Source organism: Aplidium turbinatum, chromosome 2, assembly GCF_918807975.1.
Source record: "Aplidium turbinatum chromosome 2, kaAplTurb1.1, whole genome shotgun sequence".
Lineage (NCBI taxonomy): Eukaryota > Metazoa > Chordata > Ascidiacea > Aplousobranchia > Polyclinidae > Aplidium > Aplidium turbinatum.
The window spans coordinates 52,748,243-52,774,636 of NC_137473.1; the positions used below are offsets into that span (position 1 = coordinate 52,748,243).

The 26,394-nt window shown below is 36.3% G+C and overlaps 1 protein-coding gene across 1 annotated transcript; it reads right to left on the reverse strand.

The window, feature by feature from the left end:
* Positions 1–25,341, reverse strand: LOC145764849 (uncharacterized). The gene is made up of 23 exons (XM_082576534.1): positions 25,309–25,341; positions 23,902–23,985; positions 23,193–23,516; positions 21,889–22,093; positions 21,373–21,500; positions 20,937–21,093; positions 20,033–20,116; positions 18,755–18,981; positions 17,448–17,641; positions 16,342–16,495; positions 15,031–15,213; positions 13,885–14,010; positions 13,127–13,194; positions 11,379–11,557; positions 10,893–10,995; positions 8,899–8,982; positions 7,929–8,054; positions 7,416–7,581; positions 6,833–7,071; positions 6,420–6,535; positions 4,125–4,251; positions 3,591–3,680; positions 1–512 (listed from the first exon to the last, which is right to left on the reverse strand). The coding sequence occupies exons 3-23, from the start codon at positions 23,494–23,496 to the stop codon at positions 186–188; spliced, it is 3,387 nt and encodes a 1,128-aa protein (XP_082432660.1). The 5' UTR covers positions 23,497–23,516; positions 23,902–23,985; positions 25,309–25,341; the 3' UTR covers positions 1–185.
* Between the last annotated feature and the right edge of the window lie 1,053 nt (positions 25,342–26,394).

Here is a 26,394-nt window from a genome sequence, read left to right on the forward strand (position 1 = left end):
AATGAGACAAAGCCAACACTAAAAACATTTGCATCTTATAGAAATTTCGTTTCAAACAGGCTTATCTCATCAGTTAGGCTAAAATAGATTATTGGAAGATGGAATGTATGGAAATTAAATTAAAATGTTAAATAACATAATATGATTATATCAAAATCAATAAGCCTTCATATTTCGTGGACGAATTACTTGTCAGTTTGCAATGACTCGTGTTCTGCGCTTTGCATCTGCTGATCAATGGAATCCTTGTCCTCAGGACTTTGTGTCTCACTGAAGCTTGTGCTCTGAATCGTGTGTGATGTCACAATGCGTTCGCTCGATGCGTTCGGGAAGAAAAAGGTTTTCTCGACCTGGGAGATGCCACCCACGTATGTGGCGTTAGTGTTTGTGGACATGCTGCGCTGAAATCTGTGGGGGAGACTGCTGGCGCTATCGCTACCGTCTTCGCTTCGATTTCTCGTGTGACGTAGATCTGACGACTGCCGGTGGCTGTTCGCTCGTGGCGTCCAGTTCTGTCAATGAAGATTATATTTATGATTAACATGAAGACTTAAGATGGAGATCAGTGCTGATCAAAAATTATTTAACTCTGGAAATAGTTCTAGGCTATCAGTTGCATAGCTGTGTGGCGTGAGCCTTTGTCCAGAAAGACGCCTGTTAGATATGCATTGAAAGTACACGGCTGCTGTGCCTTTGACAGGACACTTAAAAGCATGCTTGAAGGTGGACAGGAAGGTTGAATTTCTTGTCTTTTCGTCCCGCTAATTTACATAGGTGGGCAAAGTTACTTTCAAAAGTAACTGAGTTACAGTTACTTGGCCAAAATAGTAACTGAGGTACCGTTACAGTTACCGATTTTAAAAAGTAACTAGTTACCGTTACTAGTTACAGTTACTAGTTACTTTCAGTTACTCACAAATCTGAACATAAAATTCTGCACCTAGCCAGCTCTGCATGCAAGTCCAGTTTAACCGCAATGTTTGATATATAGTGTTAAAGCCATCCATGCTAACATAACAGCACAAGTACAAAACCAACAAGGTTTTATTTAAAAAAAATACTCAGTGGCTTATATGTTTATTTCCTTTGAGAAATACAAGTATTTCAAAGTGCTCGTCACTCAGGCCTGCCCTTTTGGGCTTTAAAATGTCCTTGCCCAATCGTCGTCATCGTGTGAGGCTCTGGGGCCCAGAGTCTATCCTTTTACCGCCCCGGATTCACGATGTTCCTGGACTACACTGGAAGGCTACTAGAGAGCAACCCGTCTTTGGTTTCATCATTCATGACACGCAGACCTTCCACTCCGTTAGGTGGCTTGAAGATGTTACAGTCATTGATGAAGTCCGCCCCGATAGTTCAATTGGTTAGCGCGTCATTTCTGGAACGAAGAAGCTTCAAGATCAAGCGGCACTGGTTCGACTCTCAGGGCATGCGCTTGAGCAACGCACGTTAAGGATTGCTCTCCATTTAGCGGCATCTAATGGATGGAATAATTTCCCGGCAACAAGACTTCAACAATCGGAAACTTCACTCTGTCAATCTCGGTGACCGGGCTTGCGTCAGTGATTTAAAGCCTTTAGTCTACAAGTATGCGAAACTGCCAGGATTAAGTTCTGCAAGAAGCTTTCCCAGTCCGAGGATAAAGATTTAATCAATCAATCAATCAATGATGTGGTCTGCGGTCTGTTCTTCGGCACCACATTCACAGGAGGAGGAAGAGGCCATTTCCCAATGGTGCATGGTTGAGCGGAAAAGCCCGACGCCCGTACGAAGACGGTTGAGGCGCACCCATGCCTGTCTTGGTAGTGTCAGGTCGATGGAGCGTGTGTCGGTGTCGGGGATGAACGAATAAAGTCTGGTGATGAACAAGTGCTGCAATGAAAACAATATTTCTACTGCAGCACTTGACGGAATGGGAGTGTTATGTTTTTAAAACAGTTTTTTCGTCGGTCTAATTGTGAATTTGGATCCGCTTAACTTGTCCTCAGGGTCCGCTTCCAAATACTCCTGTAACAGATTCAACGCGCATTGCTTTCTTTTCTTGGTTTTTGCGTAAAGTGGTGCAAAAAGTCCTCCGTGGCTCTACCTACCACCATCCACTTCAGTGTCGCTGCTACTCCCCTCTTCAGCAGAGCAGTTTGCGTCTTCAATTGCTTGAAGCATGTTCTGTTTTATTTTGGTCTTCAATTCCGCAGTGTCGCTTAACGATCAGGCATTAAACACAGATAAGTCTAAATTGTAGGTGGAATGCAGTCGCAAGCTGAAAGTCGCTGTCCTCGAACCAATGACCAAATCTGGTTTGTATTGCTTCCACAAGAACGTCCACCAACGGCAAGCAAACAGCAATGCTGTTGCTGGTTTTAATGTCAGACAATCTTTTTAGAGGCATTGCAAGCGTTACACTAAATGCAATAAATTTCAACTTCTTGAAGGTAACTAACTAACTGACTATAAGCATCAACAAATTGCTTTTAATCGCTGCGTGTTTCTTGATGCTTATAGTCAGTTAGTTACCTTCAAGAAGTTGAAATTTACTGCATTTTTATAAATATTTTCAGGTTCCTGATGAGGGCTTAAGTTAAACCGAAAACGTTTGACTGTTAAACTCATTTGTAAATATGTAAAATATATTATTATAATGCTCAACCCTGTTGTATTGTTGTGTCTTGCCTGTCTTTGGTACATATTGATTAATCGCCAAAAACAATTAATTTAGCCAAATCAGTTATCAAAAATCGCCAAAAAAGAGCCAAATCATAAATATGAAGCTAAACGTCTTACAAAATCGCCAGATTTATGGACTTTGGCGATAAATTCGCCAATATGGCAACCCTTTTCCACCAAACCACAAAACAAAAGTAGAACTGCGCATGCGCAGTGCTGCGCCGATACATCTGCGAGAAAAATGCGTTATTGCGCAAAACGCAGCAAACACGCACTAAGCAAGACACAAACACGTGCAGAGAAATAAACGGCAATTAAAAACTGAAATTTCAATACAAAAGTAACTTGTAACTGTAACTGTTGAAAAAGTGCTAAAATAGGAACTAGTTACCGCGTTTCGTTACATTTGGAAAATACTAACAAAGTTACCGTTACAGTTACTCAAAAAGTAACTAGTTACTGCCCACCTCTGCTAATTTATATCTTTAATTCATAAAAAAACATAACTGAGCAACAACACAATATTTAACGTCATAAAAACAAAAATGCAAACGTTTTCGGCTATGCATATAGCCCTTTTTAATCCTTTGAAAGCAAAATATTGTACAAGAAATACTAAAGAAACATAGAGTATAAGAACAAAAATATGGTTTAATCTAAACATTTGAGAAAATACTTAACTTGCTCACACACGAAATCTTTAATTCAATGCTCACAGACAATAGCCTGGAAATTAGGCAGTCGTATAATTAATTATCAATTTCATGAAATTTTCTACTAAAACATTGTCTTAGTCCAAAATATTTAGTTTGCTAAAATAATCGCTTTTTGTAGAACCATAGAACGAAGTGCATTTATTTACAGTTTAAGGTGATTTTCAAACTTAATCACTAGGCCTAAATCTCTGGAAGCACTAGGCTACAAACCAGTTGTTGTTTCTTTTTCTGAAGGCACTTCATAAATACATCACGCACTTCACTATTGAGAATGCAGTAAAACAATAGAATGAAAACGCCCTGAAACAAATTTTCCATTGAAATTCCTAAAAATCAGCATTAGATACCATAAGTGTATAAATCCCAATTTTTTTTTTATAAGTAACCGAAAGTGACGAAAGACTGTTGTACCGTAAGCCAAGGGTCCGCACAAAGTGGGTCGAGACCATCCACTCTGGGTCGCAAAGTAGTTTAAAATAACTATAAATATGACTTGTATGGCAAAAATAAATACAGTCATATGCTCTTTTGATTTGCTGAGTTTCATTGAGTAAAATTAAAAGTAATTATGTTAGAAAATTATCAACTGTGGGCTGTTTCCAAAAACGATATAAATTTCTCTGAAAAATATAAAACCTTGATCTAATTCTTTATAGAATTAAAACCCACTTAGTATGAATCATAAAATGAAAACAAAAATTTAAAATCTGCAAATGCGATTTCAAAATAATGAAGAAATTTCACCTGAGTGGAATTTAAGCAAGTAAATATATAAAGAAACACAACGTGCGTATGGGATTGAGGGATAAATCCAAATATCCAGGGGATTCCCAGGATTGGCATCAAAATGATTATTCCTTTAAACGACTTCCTGAACATGTTAAAATTAAATTATTTCACTGAAAAAAAAAAATTCTGTCAATAGCACTGAAATACAGAAGAGTTTAGAGGATAATTTAGGACCGATGCCAATGAAATCATTGTCTCCAAACAAGACACATTAAAAGAAAAGCGGCCCCTATTCAAAGAAAACCCAGTAATTTCTTCAGTTTTCAGCCCCTTTTGAAATGTTGTGGGCCCTAGAACTATCCTCGACCAGGGTCCAAAAGTGACCCTGAACCTTCTGGACTCCGCTTAAAACATCACGATGTTTTCGCGTAACAAACAAACTTCAACAGACGATCTCAGGCAGTGGCGTAGCCAAGGGGGGGTTTTGGGGGTTACAATCCCCCTTTGGCACGCGTGTGACGTCACGATATTGAGAATGATGCTTTCAGTCTCTTTATGCTTAAGAATGATGCTTTCAGTCTAAAAAAAATTGCCTAATTTTAAACAAAACTGCATTAAAAGAGCGAGTTTTGCCAATACCAAACATTCAAACATCTCAGCCAGCAATTAGCAACAAGAAAACATAGAGACTTAGCTTTATTTCTGAAAAATGCCGAAGAAAACATGATCTTTTCCTTTTGCTATGCCACTGGACAGCACCATTTTACAGGAATATTCATATCCACATTTTTGTTGAAAATGCTCTCAAAATGCACCAAATTCAAAGTAATTTTTCAAAATCTCGCCACCCCCCCCTTTCAAAATTCCTAGCTACGCTACTGATCTCAGGCATGTAATGTAAATGTTTTATGAAATTTGCTGCAGCGTGTCTTATACCGCTTGTTGATTATAGATAACTTGCCAAGTATCAAAAAGTTTTGTTTGTAGGCTGTTTGTGGGTGTGTTGCCAGAGAGAGGCAAAGATCTGCTGTTTATTATTCAAGGTAAGGAAAAAGAAAGATAAAGGGCAGTGGCGTACGCAGGGGGGGATTTGGCCATGGCTTTCACTACCCCTTTCATAAAATGTTGATTTTTTTGGTGTTGTTGTGATTGTCTAGTGCAAAAATATTATTGTTCAAGAGTGGTCCTGGGTAGCAAGGCTGTATTAACCGCTCCCCGTACCTCCCTGGGGGAGAGGGGGGAACGGCTGTTTAGGTGCTCACTCTTTTTCGTTTGCTTAAATGTTTTTTTTGGCTGTTTAAATTGGAAAAATGTTGTAAATATTGCTGCAGAAGCTCGATGTTCAATAGCTTAAATCACGCAAGGCTCCTATTTGAAGCTTCCATAACCCCAGTTAGTGAGCCCACACCTCTGTTTATAGCCCCACCCATATTCATATTTAGTTGCTGTAGTGTTTTCGGCAATTTTAAATAAAAAATAAGACAACACTGCTACAAACAAATCGACATTTTTTAGCTACCTACTAGCTACGACTATCTTGAACCTTGGTCAGACTATAAAGTTGTATTAGGGTATTCTTGATAAAAAAATGTCAAGTTATATCGAACGTTCTTCTCTCTCAGTAAGAAAATCCTGCGTAAGCCACTGAACGTACCCTCAATACGCGCGTGATTCATTGGATTGAGTAAGCTACGTCGTCCACCTAAAACATTATATGCGACGTCGAGTGTTATAATCACATTTTTTTCTTGTTTATACAAAATTTATCCAAACAAGTAAACCAGTTGCTAAAAACCAACAAAATATCGTCAATGCAAGCTGAGTGAGTATGGTAGACTAATCTTACACAATATGACTTACGGTAGGCTACTGGTTATTATTAGCAAATGGGCGTTTTTTCAATTTGTTTTTGTTCAATTCAAAAAAAAGTTTTTGATGGCTCCACCCTTGAGAAAATCCTGCCTACACCGCTGGTAAAGGGATAACTTGCCATTTTAAAGTATTTCAACAATATTAAAAAATGGTTGCAGAGTAGTTATATTAAGTGTCAGATGTTAAATTGTTTGACTGGGCATTATTATTAATATGAATTTTTGGTTCGTTTATGTGTAGTAGCCTTCTGCATTCACATGGTGCAAACAGCGTCAGAATACCTCTCTTTCAGGTTCTCAACCCCCAACACAACCTAGGTTTAAGGAAAGTTGAAACAGATATACTATTATTCTGTAAGTTGCTTTCTTGCATTTCTCCAAATCTCTCAAACCAAAATTACGACCAAAGTGATGACAAATAAACTAAGTTCCCACAAACCTAATGTGGGCCATAGCGTCTTTCTTATCCTCTACTGTAGAACGTTGAAGAATATTTGCAGATTGTGAAGCTGTGAATATCAGAATGGAGACTCGAACCAGAACAAACAAGTTTAACTGCAAAAGAAGAAAGTACGACAAAGTAAAAATCTTTTTTTTCTAAAAAATAGTTACGACTTTTCAAAACTGCATGTTACTTCATAGTGCATTGCATAGCCTATTTTTTATGTGCAGTTGTTCAGTTTTCTGACTAACAGTGAAATCTATATCTGCGTAAAGTAGTACCATTTTAATTTCATGTTCTTGTTAACATTTTTTCAGGGACATACACTGTGTAATGTATATCGGTGTTTTATAGGTTGCGATACTGATAATGAAAACATATACAACCTACAGCTACTTCTTTTCTATTACCATCAATACAGCAGCTGCTGGAATGATTAGAGCCCATATGATGTGGCTTTCAATGCTTAACCAACATCTTTCAACCACTTGATGCAAAGGATCAGCATCTCTGTATTGCAGCTCGTCTTCAAGTATGGATGCTGAGATGATGCAACTCTGTTCCCCTATTCCTTGGAGATAGCAGGTTGGATACGGTTTCATGTACAACCCATACGCGAGTGATCCACAGGTGATAAGCAAAGGAATACCTGACAACACAAACCAAATTTAATAAATGTTACATTTTTGTTTTGCTTTTTTGTTATGTTATTACTTTTTTTTGTTTTTTGGCTTCTGTGACTGCCTCAGTTGATGACTATTCTTTTCCACCTAAATTGTTTGGTTCCGTAAGTTTATATACTGTATTATCTCTTAGCAAAAATAGCAACTAGCCAGTGAGGTTTCCTATAGGCCAATCAGAATAAACAACTTTTACAAGGTAAACTAAGCCTTTCTTTTGCGGAAGTCTTCCAAAAGCATTTTTTTAAATTGTTTTTTACATTAACACGATGAGCTTGATCATAATCAATTTAAAACCATGAAATGTACTTACCCCAACCAATGAAGTATCTTAAGATTTTAAATATTTTGAATTGGTGGTAGACTTCCACGACATTGAAATATAAAGTTATTCCCTCGCAGAGCATCCACATAAAAGAGGCCAAGATGCTAAAATGAGTGAAGAAGACCACGACGATGCAAGGAATTGGAGATCCGTCCTGTTCAGGCAACATTTTGTGTAAAATTTTATTTTTGTTACCAAACTTTATTTTTGTTCATCAGACAAGTTGCAGTAGTAGTAGCCTATGGAAATACAAGCATTTATTCCCATAAGAAGCATTGAGCAACCGAAGTTTAAGGTTTCGAACACAAAACAATGACGAAAATTCAATTGGTTTCCTTTTGTGGAAACAAACTTCACACAAAAGTAGATAAAGGCAACTTGGTGTATCAAACTTAACATACTTTCTAAGCAATTATAGTCTAGGCTACTACGTTTTGTATCGATTTTTACTGGTTTTGCATACGTCCGTGTCAAATATGGTCTTGCAAATGTATAAAATACCTTCATATCTTCTGCATTGTAAGAAAACACTTGAACTAGGTGGAAGATAAGGAGAGCTACAACCAAATGGAAATGTGCGACCATCCGTTCGGAATGCAAACTACGTCGGAAAAGACACAAAACGACCTGAAAGAATAGAAGCATTCACCGATATGATAAGGCAAAAACTATCTAGCTTACAACTCTTCTCAAAATGTAAAAAAACAAAACTGTTTCGATTCAATCATTCATTTTGTAATTGTAATTATTTGTAATTGAAATTATTTGAATTGTAATTATTTGTAATTGTAGTTTATTTGTAATTGTAATTATTTGTAATTGTAATTATTTGTAATTGAAATTATTTGAATTGTAATTATTTGTAATTGTAGTTTATTTGTAATTGTAATTATTTGTAATTGTAATTATTTGTAATTGAAATTATTTGAATTGTAATTATTTGTAATTACTAGTATTACCATTGTGCTTTCACTTAATGGCCATTTTGCGGTTATTATAAACTTTAGTTATTTAAAGTACGAAACTTAGTTTGTTTCTTCTTTTAGCGGGTTAAGTACAAAAATTCTAAACTTGGCAAATTTGGCTGAGTAGGTTAGTTAGCCTATAATCTGCAGTACCACCGGCATACGCTGTTATCATACGTAACTGGTTGAAATAAAAATTGAAAAAATGCAACGTGAAAACATATTTTACATAAAAATTCTTCTCATTCCTCTGCTGTATCATTTGACCAGGAGATGCACAGTTTGTGTATTCCTGTTCCAAAATGACTGAATTAGTCAACTCGGCTGGATCAACCTTTTATTCTACTTCGAATTGAGGGATGTCGATTTTTAAATTCTAATTGCTAAAATAGAAAACTGGACTCGATCCAGTTATAAGCTTATTATCTATGTTTCATTTCGAGATCAAGTTTATGCTCACAGTTCTTTCAGATCGTCAGTGAAAACAGCAAACGTAAAGTTCTTACCAGTGTAATCATGAGGCACAACACGGACAGAGATTCCCCGACGTTCGAAAGCAACTCCAGGGCTTCCACGTCACTGCTGTGTATCTGTTTGTTGGATTGAAAAAAGAACAACACTTTATTGAAAAGTTTTTACCATAGGCAGGAAAGTTAAAACGACTTAAAACGGGAACGGGTCCAGTAAGTAGTCTTCAGGGGAGGCGGTTCCAGCAAACACAATGATGTGTAGACAGGGCCGTGTGATAACCATCTTGCCCCCCCTCCGAAATCCACTAGTGGGCCCCTATGTTTAGTGATCGCTCTTTAAAATAGGACCAGAAAGAGTTTAGGGCTGCAAACTCTTTTAACAAGAGGAAAAAATTACATTCATCATTTTAGCAAAGAGTAAACAACTTTTAAAATATTCCAGAAAAAAAATAGTTAATAGGCCATGCCGACAATGCAGAAAGGATCTAGAAAAAAGTTGGGAAAGGACCAGAGTTTTGACAAAGCAAAATGTATAACATAAATGAACAATGCAATGCAAAACTTAATGTTCAAAAAAGTAAAACTACTGGGGGTGTGGGGAGCTTACCTCCCAAAAAATTCTGACAAATATAATCTTGCTTTGGTCACTTTTAGTCATTTCTATGAAAATAATTTTTTTTTTTAAGATGCACAACTTTGTATGTAAACAAATTGTTCAAAATAAAATTGGATTAGAGTAGAAATTTTGGTTTAAAATTTAAGTTGGCCTACCACTTCAAAAAAATGAAATTTATTCAAGACCACAGAAGGACTTCAGTAATAATTTGTTTTTTGAAAACTTCGAAAATTCATCTGAGATGTCCCCATCTTCGCCGATAGCATTTTCACTTCATAACCTATCTCGATTAACACTGGAATTTATCAATTTAATTGTTAATTAACCAGGCTATTTGAGTGAGCAGTGCTTACTTTAGAGTATTGCATCGTTTTGTTGTTGTTTTGGAACACAAAAAACTTTTCACTCTCTTAATCCCCAACTATGCATGCTCGTTGCTTAGCCTAATGTCGTCGAAATGAACGAAATGTGGTTAACCGAGCGAGAAAGTTTCACAAAAATCTAAAAAAAATTACATATTGAGTGTTGCCGTTAGGCCTATAGTTGTGAATTACAAGCCGAAAAATGCTGCACGAACTAAGCGTGAGTGGGCTCCTAGGCAAAGGGTGCCCCCAGTCAGAGATTTAGAATGCAGTAAATGCGACTTTGCATGAACTAAGCTATTGAAGATACAGCTTTGTAGTAAACTTTTTATTTTTTAAACAGTCAATCAACATTAAACAGATTAAAATCAGTGGGCTCCTAATCAACCGTAGCCCTCCGCCTGGCCGAGGGATACGGGGGCGGTTAACACGGCCCCGTGTGTAGGTCTACATTAATCTGATCTTGCAAATACATCGCTCTTAAAGTTACTTTTATGCGTTACAAATGTTGCGATCGCCCCGATGGCCACCCCTAGATCTGCCATAGAATGGAAAACGAATTTTATCAGATATCTTGTAATGAATGAAAAACTAGAGATCAAATGCTTTCATAATGAGCAGTTCAGACAAGAAAAAACGTGTCGTAATATCTAAATGACTGTTTGCTGAAAACAGCACCACAAGCAATTACATTGATAACATCTTTTTATAAGCAGGCTGTGAAATATCAAGGTCGCTTGTAGCTGCTTTGCGTAAAGAACGATTTTGTTGTTACATTCTTTCAACAGGGACACTTTGAAGTGCTCTAGTTATTTAAAAATGTCACGAACCAAATGTGCAAAACTTGCCGATCCGCATAACAATACAAAACATGTTCACAAATGGAGAAACAAACGACCTGTTAAGCCTGATGCTGCGGGTTCGCTGTGGTTGTAGCGAGTTTGTCCACTAGCTTTTGAAATGCAGTTTCTGTGCAATTTTGTTATTGCTTTTATTATCATTTCGTTTATGTTTGTATAATCTCATTTATTTGGAAATACACAATTTCTTACCTTTGGTGGAATGGCTTGCAGCAGGATTGCAAAGTTAGTTGTGTGGTTGCATGCGCAGTGAACAGATTGTTCACCAACATTTACATCTGTGATGTGACATCCGCTGTTTATTATAAAACATGTAAAATATTTCTGAAATTTTTTAATGGCATGATAGAGCGTTAGCTTTATTGCAGCATAAAGTTGCACAAGTCCCTCTAATAATGTGAAATTTTTTGTTCTTTTATATCTATGTCCGGTAATTGTAACTTTAGCTTTACGACAGATGAGCCCGAAGTGAATCTTTGTGTTCGTGTCCACCTTCAAGCTACTTGTTTAGTATCCTATGAAAAACAATATTTAGAACCGGCAACTTTTTACCTATTTCAATGCGCAGAAAAACCGTCTTTCAAAATAAGCGATTGCATTAAATCTTCTTTTTTACATTCATCTCATAATAAAATTAATTGTTAAATAACCAGATTTTTTAATCAATTAACACATAACCTTGTTTCCCATGTGTTATCTTTGGATAAGTAAGTGCAAGTGAAGTAATATTTTCTATCGTGGACAATTGGCTTCGGAAGACTGTGCTCAGCAAAAGGAATGCTGAAGGCTACTGCAGTGGAGATCTGTGTATTGTTTTGTAGCACAGTGGCTGACAGAACAGGAGAACTGGACACAAACTGAAAAGGTTGAAAGTTGAACATTTAAAAAGATGTGTAGCCTACTATTTATTCATCAATGCAGGAAAACATTCAGGGAACTAATGGTTTTCTTAGCGGAACGCATTCCTGGCCAAATGTTAATATACTGATTCAGGCCTGTAATTGCCGGGGGGGCTTGGGGGGGCAATGCCCCCCCAAGCTCAAAGTAAAAACTCTGCCAGGCAAGCTACATTTGGTTTTCCAATTCCAAATGAGTAGCCTACGGTAATCCCAGACCCAAGACTTTCTATATTTAATTTTTTTTGATTCTCATATGTCACTTTGTAGGCCTACAATTATCTTGCTTGTAATTTTGTAGTTGTTATGTACTGGTGGGGTAATAGTTATAGGGTTATTCCAGACAGATTGCACGATAATGATTTTTAAATTTGGGTGAGTTTTTTTGGCAAGGCATCTCAGGTAAAAGCAATTACAATGGAGTAAGATGCTGGTTTTGGAAATATTGTCCATGAATATCTCTTAAAAACAAATAAATCAACATTGGTATCAGCTTGGATAGCTGTTAGTGTTTTTTGACGTTTACTGCCGAATATTACACCCCAAAGGGGATAAATTGGTTTGGTGGAGACCTGTACCAAACAAAGTCACGAGGGTCATTCCTGACAAAGTTGTGTGTTAAAAATATTGCATCCAGTGGCGTAGCCAGGGGGGGGTTGGGGATTACAACCCCCCCCCCCTTTGGCACGTGTGATGCTTTCAGTCTAAAAAGAAATTGCCTAATTTTAAGCAAAACTGCATTAAAAGAGCGATTTTTGTCAATACCAAACATTCAAACATCTCAGCCAGGATTTAGCAACAAGAAAACATAGAGACTTAGCTTTATTTCCGAAAAATGCCGAAGAAAACATGATCTTATTCTTTGGCTATGCCACCGGACAGCACAATTTTACAGGAATATTCATACCCACATTTTTGTTGAAAATGCTCTCAGAATGCACCAAATTCAAAGCAATTTTTCAAAATTTTCTGGGGGAGGCCCCCCAGACCCCCCGCCGCTGGGTCGTCAAAAACCCCCCTTTACAATTTCTTGGCTACGCCACTGATTGCATCAATTATATTCTGCAATCATTTGGGCTGGAATTACCCATGTTTTGGCTGGAATTATCCCAATCATTCGAAATTACTGCTATCTAGCACCTTGTGACTTTATAACATATGCCGTGCCTTTGCCCGAAAAACCGCAAATTAGACTAATTGCAACTACAAATGTTATGCGCATAGCCTTTTACTTCGCAACAGCTTTTGAGCCCCCCCCCCAAGCTAAAATGTATAATTACGGGCCTGTACTGATTAAACCAACACTCAAAAGGCAAATCAACTCTCACAAAATTTAAAAACGCAAACAATAAATAAAACTGAAGAATTGCTGAAATTATGTTTCAGTCCTAATCTTTTTGTCAACTGTGAACATTTACTGAAGACATCTCCACTAAACTACCCAAATAGCGACAGTGGTACAGAGAAAAATGTCGTCTATCCACCCTCAGCAAAAACTAAAAATAAATAGACTGGTTAACAGCCGCTTACCAATCTTTCTTGACATGTTGCTTGGGTTGTTTTGTTGAGACAGGATGGACTTCGAGTCGCTTCTTTGTCTGAAGAAAGACAAATATTGCTGCTCGCATTTGAAAATCTAGCATGAAGATGTTATCAAATCTTTTGTAATTGCGAGCTCATTTCATGCTTCTTCTGCGCACTTCTCGTCCACCCCGTTAGCTCAGTGGTTGAGCGCCCGGCTCAAGATCACGCCGAGCAAATTCGATTCTCGGGGTGTGCGCTTTAGCAACGCATTTCAGGACTGCTCTCCATTCAGCGGCACCTAGTAAATGAAATAATTCCCAGGCAACAACACTTCAACAATCGGAAAACTTCCCTCTGCCAATCTCGGTAACCGGCCCTGTGTCAAGAGCCTCTAAATTCTACAAGTATGCGAAGCTACCAGAAATAACCTATCAAGGCTTTGTCAGTCCGAGGATAAAGATTCAAAACCAACCAACCAACTACTGAACTATCACCCAATATTTTCGTGATAATGAACAATGCAGTTAAAAGATTGATCACTTGTTTTCGATAAAAAGCTTTCGTTAATAGTTTTAAGCTTTTGTTTTGTGTGATGCCATCCATGGTTTGAAACTACTTTACCTAAACGAGGTGGAAAATCATTCTTTTGCGTCCAATGTCAAATAAATCAATGTCTATTGACGTGACATCAATGTAAAAATGTAAGATCTTACTGACTATAAAGCAGAAAAAGTTGCATATTTTGCGTTCAAGAATAGACGTACCCCCATACACTTGAGCGATCATAGATATGATATTTGGAAAGGAAGATGTAATCATCACTGACGATTCATTGGGGTTGGCGTCGAAAGGGCTCAAAGTCAGGTTCATGTTCTCGTTGATCCAAGGTTCTAGAATTATATAATGATGTCATAGTTTATTTATTGCCGCTCTGCAACTACTAAGATCTTTTAGCGACAAGACTCATTTTTATTTTGTATGAAAAAGTGATGTATTAAGTCGAGGGATTTTGGCAAGGCCGCAACACTATGATAAGTTTACAAATTGAGACAAATGGGAAAAAAAAGCTCAAAAATTATTGTCTGAAAAAAAAAAAAAATTTATATATACGTCTATACACAAGTACAGAACATTAACAAAAAAAAAAAAAGACTGTGAGAGTGGCAATGGGAAGGCTCTTTCTTGAGCAAATCAGTCAAGACACAAAATAAAAAGAATAAAAAAATGGAAAAAGTAGTTACAAAAATCCTAAGTCAGTTCAAACCAAGCGACAAAAATGAACCATACTCAAAGATCTTAGTTTCTCTGACTATATTGTGGCCTTGAGTTACCAGCTCATTGATGGAGTGGCGAGTCTCTCAACGCTGCTCAGAGTAAATTTAAGTTCGATTCCAAGTTGAATAATGTTTCAGACCTTAAAAGTGGCACCAGTTGTTCTTGTGTAAAGCAGTAAGAAAAGTTCTAGTTTTATAAACAAAATATTAAATATATTAAATGTGAGAAAAACTAACTGGAAAAGATGATTTGGTACTATGACACTTCCTCAAATGGCCAATCAACCTAACACAGAAAGCAACCATTAAGAAAACAAATCAATAGTTTTTTTTCCAAGTCTAAACCTTAAACCATTTGACCAATGACCAGGTTAACACTCACAATAGCATTTCAATAAAAAAATTTAATATAATTTATGTTGTGGAACCGGTTTTCTTCCATTAGGAGTCATCAGCACAACTAAAAGAAAAAAAAAACAAAAAAAAACAAAAAAACTATTGATTATTTTTTTGTAATATTAAATACACCACTACATACATACCACCACATACACCACTAAAGCACTAACACTTTGTCACAACAACAAAAAATATTCAAAAAACATTGCTTTAGTTTTTCAAAAATTTTTTTTATACCGGGTTTGCTGCTGTTTGAAAACTTCCTTTCTATTGTACTGACGAGGTTTTGTGACGTCACAGTCAACGAGTTATTACGTCCCTTCCAAACAACTCCACCGGATGTCACTTTCTTCAACACGTTTTCAGTGATGAAGAGCAAAGAGTGCGGGTCGCTCTTCTTTCTTGCGTCTGTTCTGTCGGCTATGAAAAAATTAACTGCCTGGTAATTACAAAGGGAATTTTTATTCAATGACAAATATATTTACTATGGATGAGAAAAAAACAATAAAAACTATTAATAGTACAAAAAGTGCTCAATGCTAAGACAAGTTTGAATAAGACCTTCTGATGATCTGTTAAAGGTGAAACAGGCTGTTAAGGATTCAGATAGTAATAACTATATTTGATTTACTATGGATGAGAGATATAACTTTTAAAATCCTGAACAAGCCAATAATGGAGCGAGTCGCTTAAGTGAAGACTGGTGCTGGTGAGGAAAAATGTTGGATTTTTCCCATTATGTAATTTCATTCATTGAGCATGAAAACATTAAAAACCTTCAACAAGTTTAAATTTTTCAACAAGAAAATAATCTTCAAAACCAGCTTTTCATTCTGCGGCACTGATTAAAAGGAAAATAATTCATGGAAACTTCACTCTGTTAATTTCTGTGAACTTGGTTCAAAATCCTTGCAAATATGGGAAGCTTTCAGGATTAGGCTTCGAAACGTTCTCTGTTTGAGGATAAAGATTCTCGCAATTACTTAAATCATAACCAATCAAGTCATAATCTCAAAGGCCATTTATAAACTTTGTCTGAATCAACAGATGATGATGCCAAGACAGGTAATTTTATCTTAGTAATTGCACAATGATGAAGATTTGTGCAAGCATTTGCCTTGAAACAGATAATCCAAATCAGCTATATATATGCCCTTGTTAATGCCCTTGTTATTCTTGTTATATGCAAATGCATTTAACATGATATGTGGTTGTTAGGATGTATTACTATGGTCCAAGAAATCACCTCTTTACCAAAATGTATAATACTACTGTAAATAGAATAGTTTCAATAGGGTAAGGCATCTAAGAGTGTGTCCGGCTCCGACTCAGTAATCTTCTAAGAGCTAACTCTAAATGGACCAAAACATTTCCCAACCTGTCCCAAAAGCTCTGCAAACAGCCATAGGACGAAAAGTATCTGACTCGCTAATTTACAAGAAAATTAGCCCTACCAGATAGCCTTGATTCTATTTTGAATTAAATTGCAATGATGAGGCTGTGGATGCAAACCGTAATAGGCTAGCATTATTATAAATTTTAGCACACCTTCTGTAAACACATTTTCTTTTTGAGATTCTTCTTTTGGAAAGTTTGCCCATTCTTCCACTCTCTCTTGGTCTGCAAGATTGTCAACCACCATCACGAAATCCACAACCAGTTGTTCAGTGTCGGCTTGAGAGAGACCAGTGTAGTTCACTGGCTAAAAACAAAGAAATTTGTATAAAATTTTACAAGTACTAACTGGAAATTAAGAGAAATAGCCTATTGTGGGATCAGACTTATGTCTGTTAGTTACATATCTAGATCAAGTAGACAAGACGACAAAAAAAATTTTTATTCCCACCTTCAAGTATGTTTCAATTTCATATCTGTCTCCATTTTCAGAAAAAAAGTGTTTGAAAAAATTGGCAGCTTATACTACTGTATAGCATTGACAGTAGTTTTTATGATGAATGATGATTGATGGTCAACCGTGATCAATTATTCATGTTAAACTTATTATCAAATTGTAAAAAGTATGTTTCAGTTTTCATTAGTCATATAAAAACAACTTTTTTAACAATAAATGTGTCTAATGTTCTTGGATTTGATTTATTTCTCAATGATAGATATTCTTGGATGGATTTAAATTTGTTTTTAAAATCATTTTCAGGCAATAAGTACAACAATGTTCGATATATAGGCTTAGTCAAACAGTCTAAACCAGGACTGTCGAGTCGTGGAGTCGAAAGGATTTTGGCATGTCTGTAGTCAAAGTGTTTAAAAAAAGGTCGACTCCGACTTCGGCTTGATACAAAACAATAAATAAAAAAAAAAATTTGTAAACTTTTTTCAATATATTCTTTCTTGTTCTCTGTAATGCACTCTAAATCTTTACAAGAAGCTGGAAGTGATCGTTCTCATCAGTTTTTGTGATAGTTGACGTTTGAATATTGATTGCTAATTAAGTAAAATTGAATTTAAAAAAAATTAAAAACAAAATTTAAATAAATCTGCCAACTCTAAAATCTGGCAACACTGAAGCCTGAGTCGGTTAGTTGTAAATCGAGAAATTAGAGCCGTTTACATTTCGCCCAACTCTACAGTCATGGTTTAAACACTTTAAAGAGGCACGATAGACAAAGAAGAATCATTCGCTGTTTGTTACCAACCTGCAGAGCTGCAATCGATCCAACAAGTACATCCAGACCAAACTTGCTTCTGTTTATGGGATGTCGAATCGAATCAGCTATTTCTCCCATCTTTGTAGAAGCGTCAAGTGCGTCAACATAATGGATCTCTTCTCCGGGTTTCACCCCTAAAATATCCCTAATTCCAACTTCTTCGCTTTCAGGTGGGTCTGAGGCTGCGTGATAATTGAAGCAATTAGATACAAGAACTCTCAACATTTATCACGTTTGTGACACGATAATCAATCAACAGTGACTTGATGGCTGTTATGGTCTTTTACTGCTTTTCTTATTTCATGAATTTTTTTTTTTAGATTCTTAGATTTCTTAGATTTACTTAGATTTAGATTTCTTAGATTCTTAGATTTACTTCCACGACAGACGACACAGTATGTTTCACTATCGTTGGCCAATTTACTTTGTCAATTTATTTTATTAAAAAATGTTAATTATTATCGGGTTTATTTTAAGCTCACAAGTTTTGGGTTAGGCCTATTTCAACAATGCATGTATTAAAAAAATTCTAAGCCAGATTGGACCAAAAATAGAGTAACGGCTTAAAACTCATGAGTTAGACCTATAATTCATGAAAACAATAATCTTGCGGTAAAATGATACTTCATATGCTACAACGATTTGTTTGGTTTTATCTTATAAAAAAGTTCCCCGATATTCTTACCCGAAAAAAAAATGTTTGTTCACTTTATTTATAGTTTAACGTTATTTTAACTTAAATAATTTTCCGCACTGTTTTAGTTTTGATGAATATATTTCGGGTAACATTTAAAAAAATAAAGGTTCAGCCCATATGATAGCACAGATTTCTTTTTGTATGACGTTTTCAGAAATTCGCGAAAAAACCCTCAACAATGAAGATTATAACAGCACCATTATGACAACGAGCTTTGTGACATGTTTTTAGTTCAAGTACAAAGTTACGCATTTTTTGTTATGCTATTGCGTTGCTTTGACAAAACTTTAAATGAAATTACAAAGATGCTTTTTAAAACTTTTTATACGTTTATAAGCTTGCTTCTCAAGATGTAGTTAAAAAAAGTTTGATAAATATTTACTTTCATAATTTTGCTCACAGAGTTCCTAAATGTTATTTTGCTTAAATATTTATATACAACTCTGTACAAGTACAATAATGAAGAATTTCTAGGCTCTTAATAAATCTGGTTTAATTTTAAGATCTATACCACTTTCCGTTTACTTAATCGTAAAGTTTTTAGAATGCAGCCTTAATGTCAACAATAGAATGCAGCCTTATAATAACCATAGCTTACACAATCTTATTTCACAGAGCGAGCGCACAGATACACTGGGTTTCTTCAGCTGATCAAAAAAGCATGTGAGCGTTGGACAGTATGGGGTCGACAAATTCGTACGCGACGAAAAATGCAAATGGCATGGTATCCAAATATCTCCTTTATTGTTCTTAGTCTCTTCAAGAAATCTCCCAGATTTTCGCATATGTCGAAAATCAGCGAGTAGCTCATTACAACAAGAGTTTCTAAAAACAAAGTAACATAAAAATACTATAAATGTGAGATCAGTTCACACTTGCATCACCGAAAAGTAAAGAAAGAAATAAAACATTGATTGTCAAATACGTCAGTGCACGTCAGTGTTAAAAACAAAATGGATCAAACGCCTGGTCAATCTATTAAAAAAATAAAGAGGCCAAAATGTAAATAGCCTACTGCACGACTGAACTTATATTCAGCAAAAGTTTCGAAACTGAACTGTTTTCACTGTTTTTATTAATTTTTATTTTAAATTTGTTTAATTTATGATTTTATTTTTAAACTTTAGTATTGAATCTTTCAAATATTCATTAGCACAGAAGATAAAACAATTTAGTTTTCGACACGTTTGCTGAAGATACGTTTACTGTAGTTTCAACATTATCGATCTTTATCTTTATTAATCAATGTTCTTATCCTAACTCTTCTATATACCACTACTGGCTCGGTGGCTTAGTGGTCTGAATCGGTAGGCAGGGGTTCGATACCTTGTCGGGTCATACCAAAACCTTGTTAAAAATGTCACTGAATCTACAGTAATTCATGCTTGGCACTGAGTAATGGAATAGATTCGAGTAATAATGTACTCAGTTGCGCCTCTATACAGCTGCATTTGTAAGGTTGTTTACTTTGTAAATCGTTGAGGAGCAACGCATTCTGCGATGGATACAGCGCTACATAAAAACAAGCAGCATTGTTATTATTATTCTTATATCCCCGACAGAAACGAAACGGAAGCTGTTATGACAAACTCAATTCAAAACAAAACCAAGACAAAAACTTTATCGTTAAACTAACAATGCGTTTCGCTTTGAAATACATTTCATCATACCATTGTTCAGACACCCCATATAAAAACGTAATAAAGTTGAGAGCATTTTACATATGTTTACACAATTTGAAACATTTGAGAAAATTTGTTAACAGTTTTTTGTCTGTGCTCAGTCATAATGACACCTCTATGATCAAACAACGGCAAATTTAAACTTTACACAAAGAAATTTTAAATTACCATAACAAAAATCTCAATTGCTTTACTTTTTAGTCTCATTCCCGCAGAATCCGGCACGTTTAGTTTCAATTGGGTTTATTTCTACCTCGATGTTGACTTGTTGCTGACATCTGAAATCGAGCTTAAGTTAAGCACTAAACACTGTAATAAACACACTTCTATTAGTATTTACCTTTTGTTAGACTTTAATAAGCTGTTTATAAACTTAATTCTATGAAACATAAAATAGCACATTATATAAAAGATGCACTCACACCACATAGCGTACAACTCTTTCTAGCCACTACAATACAATGCAGGTAAAGCTGACTTACTGAGTATGAAGCAGATTCACGAAGCAATCAGGCAAAGTGAGCAAAGTGAGGCAAAGTGAGGCAACAGAACAGCAACAATAACGCAATAATAACGCAAATTTCACAACAAACACATTCGTAGGTGTTTGGACCCAGACTGCAAATCAGCCTTTTTTACATTGATTCAACGTCTGCATATTTGCAGTTTGCTATCAAACTAAAGATTGCTGAAAAAACGACTGATTTGCGGTTTGGGGATGAAGTGAGTCAAACGAAACAGCGTTGGACAAATTTTTACTTTCCGTTTTCATATTTGCGAAACTTATAAGTTGATAACATATACTTTTTCACAAGGTGTTTTATCGATATTGATTTTATGCATCTTTTTTAAAGACTTGTTGCATCAGCAAAGCGTTAAAACCAAATCAATGACTTCAAAAATGGAGAAGTCTGGCTACAACTTACAAAGGTGACTTAAAAAAACTTATGAATAATCGCAAAAAAATTAGTAAAAACATTCATAAATTATGAAGATACTAGCTTGACGATTGCTAGGTTTATTTAATTTTGTTCTGTCGTAGGCTAATCATAATGATGAAGCAAGATCAAGTGTACATGAATCTATGTTTGTTCTTACTGCAACCAGTCAAGCAAGTTTACAAGTTGGCTTCCATGATAAATTCTAAATACTCTGCTTCTGGCGCCATCGCGTGAACAACAGTCAACTGGTTTGCCCAAAGTGTTTGCTTTCTCACAAATCTTCACGAGACTGTCTTTGTTCAATACTTGGTAGTCTGAAACAAAAATAAAAAAAATGTTACCACGTAATCGTTGCCATTAAATTCCCAGGAGATCATGGATCTGCGATGGGGTTTCATAATGCCCGGTCGTCGCGTATCGTAACAACCGTGCACTTTTCTCAGTAGTAGCTGTAGCTTCCACTATCCCAAACCAACACCTGCTATAATTTACAATTTGTAGAATTTTAACAATTTACTTTACAACAAAATCACTGAATGTCCCTAATGTATGTTTCAAGTTAAAAAGCACAATAATAACAATAACAATGTTACCGAGTAGCGGGGCAGCTAGGGCAGGTTTCGTCTCGATACTTTTCAAGACATTTGTGACGAGATTCTGTTTCACAGAAGCATTAGATGGCGTTCCATTGTTGTGTGACAAAGCGAATGCCACATTTGTCCTGAAGCAAAAATAATGACGTCATAGTACGTATCACAACTGTTTGGACCTATACGCCAGCAGCTACGACGTCATGGTACAATTTAGTTTATTTGTTGATTTCCAAACAATACTATTTTGCCAGCCTGGATAACGCAATATCACGGTTGTAGCTTTCCTTTCTGTCCTGGCAAAGCTGTAGTGTAGACTGTGTCTCTGCACAAACATATAAGGGCATGCTTGCGGTTTGAGCACAAAGATAGGCTTTCTGTCTTTCATCTTCAACAACAAGATCATGATTTTTAATCAAAAGACATAAATATAAGTAAGCTATGAGAAATCAAAAAGCACGGATACATAATCCTTTGGTTTAGCTTTAGTTAATTAACCAATCTAAGCGTTGAACTGACTTGTCGATAAATAATGCAGACGTTCTTCCACACGTTTGAAATTGTGGTGTGGTTTGAGCGGCTGCAACCAAATTTCCGTTTTTCCATACGCATTCGAACTGCCTCGAATCGGTTTCAAGAAACACAGAGTTTGGTTTGTTGAAATTGAAAACATTTCTTATCAACGTCTCTTTCTTGTTGTCCGCTGTTTTTGCTGACTGACGAACTGCAAGTACACAAATATCAACATAGCTTGCTGAAAGAAGTTGTCGCGGCTATGGCTAAAACATGAAGTGTTCGCTTTCCCGACGTCACCTATTTTGATTTTTGATATCACAAACTCAAATTGTTTGATGACTAAACAAAGAGTCGTGTTGCTTCACAAGGATACCCATCAGGCAACGGACGCAGACACTCCCGTGTGTTATCCAAGCGAGCCCACCAGGATTAATTAATTAGCTACCTCGAATTGATTGATTGATTGATTGAATCTTTATCCTCGGACTGGGAAAGCTTCTTGAAGAGCTTAATCCTGGCAGCTTCACATACTTGTAGAGGCTTTGAATCACTGACGCAGGCCCGGTCACCGAGATTGACAGAGTGAAGTTTCCGATTGTTGAAGTCTTGTTGCCGGGGAACTATTCCATCCATTAGATGCCGCTGAATGGAGAGCAGTCCTTAACGTGCGTTGCTCAAGCGCACACCCCGAGAGTCGAACCTCTTGGCTAGTAAATCAGTCATTTTTTACATTGATACAATGTTGGTTGACGTCGATTTGGTAAAAAATTAAAAAGCGGTTGATGTGCTTATTTGGCTTCACTTCCGTTTCAAGTATATCTAATAATATCATTTTAATTTGCGCGAACTGTGATAGTGTGATAGCATTTGTAAACCACAAATGCAACACAACAGACAACTGAAGCAGCGATGGGGCTTACAGTGCTCGAAACAGTCAGTCTAGTCAGCAACTGGATCTTATTCAGGAGCAAAATGGTTGGAACGCCTGGTTAATCTCATCAAAAAATAAAGAGCCCAAAATGTAGATATCAAACTCATGTTCAGCAAACAAACGTTTCGAAAACTATACTGTCTTCATCTTCAGTGTTATAAATGTCATTTATAACACTGAAGATGGAGACAATTAAAAAAACACATTTATAACACTGAAGATGAAGACAGTATAGTTTTCGAAACGTTTGTTTGCTGAACATGAGTTTGATATCTACATTTTGGGCTCTTTATTTTTTGATTGGATCTTATTCATTTCTTTCAGAATTAAAAAATTGGGTTGATGAGAACTATCAAGACAAGATATCATGGCTCACCCGGATCTAAGCAGTGTTTAAAAGTTTCTTTTCTCAATTTGGTCCAATTCTTCTTTTCAAGGTCTAGTTTGAGCATGACGTGTGGGACTTGCATGTATAAATACAATTCTTCATCGGGGCCTGACGTCACAAAAGTGATTACGTCATGCTCATGTAAACACAGATACGTCATTTTGTCAAAGGTTTGTGTTGAAGGTTGCCCGAAAGAAGTCATGTTGTCATTTGTGAACTTGTAAATGACGTAATTTCCCAAAACGGTGTTTTTCCGAAACTTAGTGACGTAGTATACATAGGTTTGGTACATGAAGAAAAAGTCAGCAGGTTCTGCGAAAAATCAGGAGAAAAATTAAAATAAATAAGGAGAAATACTAATCGACGTTGTGGCTCAGGTTTAGGCATCTGCGTTTGAACAAATGAGTTTTGAATTCAACAAATTTTTAAAGCTATAAATATCTTAATTAAATTAAATGTAGTTAATAATATCTGAAACATTAACAGCCTGTTTCACCCAAATAAGGATCATCAGAAGGACCTTATTCAAATAGCTTAATTAAATTAGTTATTTTGTTTGTAGTACAGTATTTACTCTTCATCAATTTTTGTGATGGTGTTGGCGCGAGAAGAACTCAACATACAATCACGGCGCTCTTGATAAACATAAACAAATCGCCAATTCTTTGCTTAAGACCTCAAATGAAGTTTCACTTACGAGCATTATTGTCTTTTGTTCCACACAATGATGATGACGTCAGAGCATTGTAGTTAAGACTTCAGACTTCAGGATAATCAGAACCTTCAAAAAATACAATTGTTAAAATAGTTTAGCAGAAATTAATACTTAGAGACCAAAGATAATTGTGAAAAGGTATTGAGCTAATGCCAACATGCGAATTTTAATCGTTTTCTTTACATAATTGTTTTTGCCCTGCCTTAAAGTAACAAAAAACTAACCGACTATTTAGTTTTGGGACCAACTCCGAACATGCCAAAACTCTTTTCACCCCGAATTCACGGCCCTGTTTCAAGATTGTAATGAAAAGTTAAGTTTACAACACTCTGTTTATCATAGATGTCGAGCTAACGTTTTTGAAATAGATTGAGCCCACAACTAAAGCTTTTGTTTGTCGTATCCAGGCTTACACCCGGTGGTTGAAGATTTAGATTAAGTGTACGGGAAGGCAAAGAAGCCAATCTTCGTGTCCACCTTGTGCATGCCTTTAATAAGTGTCCTGCCACAGACACACCGCATGCTCTAAAGCTGAATACCCAGGAAGACTGTGAAGGTAAAGTTATTCCAACTAGAAAATCAAAGCAAACTCAGATGGAAATAGAAAGGTTAATTTTTAGTTTTTTCATCTTTTTTTTGTTTGTCGTATCCAGGATTACGCCTGGTAGTTGAAGATTTAGATTAAGTGAACCGGAAGACAAGGAAGCCAATCTTCGTGTCCACCTTCAGGCATGCCTTTAAGTATCCTGCCAAAGAAACAACCGCATCCTCTCAAGCGGTGTCGAACCGGCGCCCTTTTGATTGCCGTTTCAGGGCTCTCACCACTCGACTGTGCAGCCGACGATTTTTCATTTGATGACAATGTAAAAAAATCTAAAATCTTTAAAAAGCCCTTAAAGTATTTTTTCGGTTGGATTAAATTTGAATGCCGTTAAATATCGTCTTCCGTTTTCAACATTATGCCCTGAATGAAATCAGTTAGAAAAATCCATACAGATTACACAGTGGACCACACGCCTTCTTCATGTACGGGATCTTACACTGCAATCTTTGACACTAATTTTTAATACAACGATACCCATTTAAAGGACGGTCCTAAATATTTTATAAGACGTGCAATTAGTAGGATGCAATCCATCCTGCTTTTATCTGACCATACGGTTAAGTAAACCTTTTTTTACTGGCAACAATTCAAAAATTTAATTTAATGACATTTTCCCGTCTATTGAGACCCTTGTTCAACGAGGCCACTTTGGCTTAGCCCAATTGTGGACCAATTTTATAGAGTTCATTGCGCAGGAAACATAAGTTTCGAACGTTTTGAGCAATATCAAAAACATAAGGTACTATCGTTTTTACCCCATGCAATAAACAACAACTATATCTTACATCTCAAAACATTGCAATATCCAAAGTTCTTTGGTTGCACATAGCACCATGGTCCTTTGCTTTCACTTGGCTCTGGGTTTCTGCAGTAATCGTGATCGCCAATTCCGAATTTCAGCTTTTCCGTGAGTGAAATATTAGCAAAGGATGTGTCAAGCCAATTCATGCAAGATTGGTTTGATTTGGTTGTGCTAAGATTTCCACGATAATCATGACCCTTCCCGGTAAAGCAAGTTTTGTCCTCTACTTTTAAAGGCAGAATATTTTCATCGCCTGTAATTGAAAAATAATGAATCATGACGAATTTGTTACCTTAAGCAAACCCAGCAAGCAAAATATCTCTTTCTTTTAAACATTAATTCAACCTTTGCGGATGTTAAATTTATGTACAAAGGTTGAAATTTGCTAACTGAGATATAACACCTCCACGAAAAGAAGCCACGCCGCTAAATTGCTACAAAAGTTGATAGAAATGGATTTTATCTGATAATGCTGCCACTAATGTAATACATGAATACTGAAACGTTTGGGTGTTCATCACAGGACAATTATCGTCTCTAGCATTAGTTGCAACGCTCATCTGATGAAATTGAAAACAACGACAAGTGGGTTGATTCATTGCTTCACTGACGTTTCGCGCATCATGACAATGCGCATCCTCAGACCGAATAACATACGAAATAAAATTTACAAAGTTATACAGTATTCTGCAGCATGCAGTTTCTTGTCTCTGCGCTGCAGAATGGAACTTCGTAAATTTTATTTCGTATGTTATTCGGTCTGAGGATGCGCATTGCGCATTGTCATGGTGCGCAAAACGTCAGTGATGCAATACATCAACCTGTTTGTTGTTGCTTTTACTTTCATCAGATGATCGTTGCAACTAGTGCTAGAAATGTAATTCATTTTAATATTGAGCAATATAATAAAGTCTGGTGGGAAGTTAACATTATTGTACCATACAGTATGCATGGGCATGGGATGACCACTTGTCTCACATGGATTTATCTAAAAGCAATTCATCTTTTTACTGTTCTATTGCCACTTTTTCATAAGTAATCTTTTTTGTTGTCATAGTAGCCTTGTTAA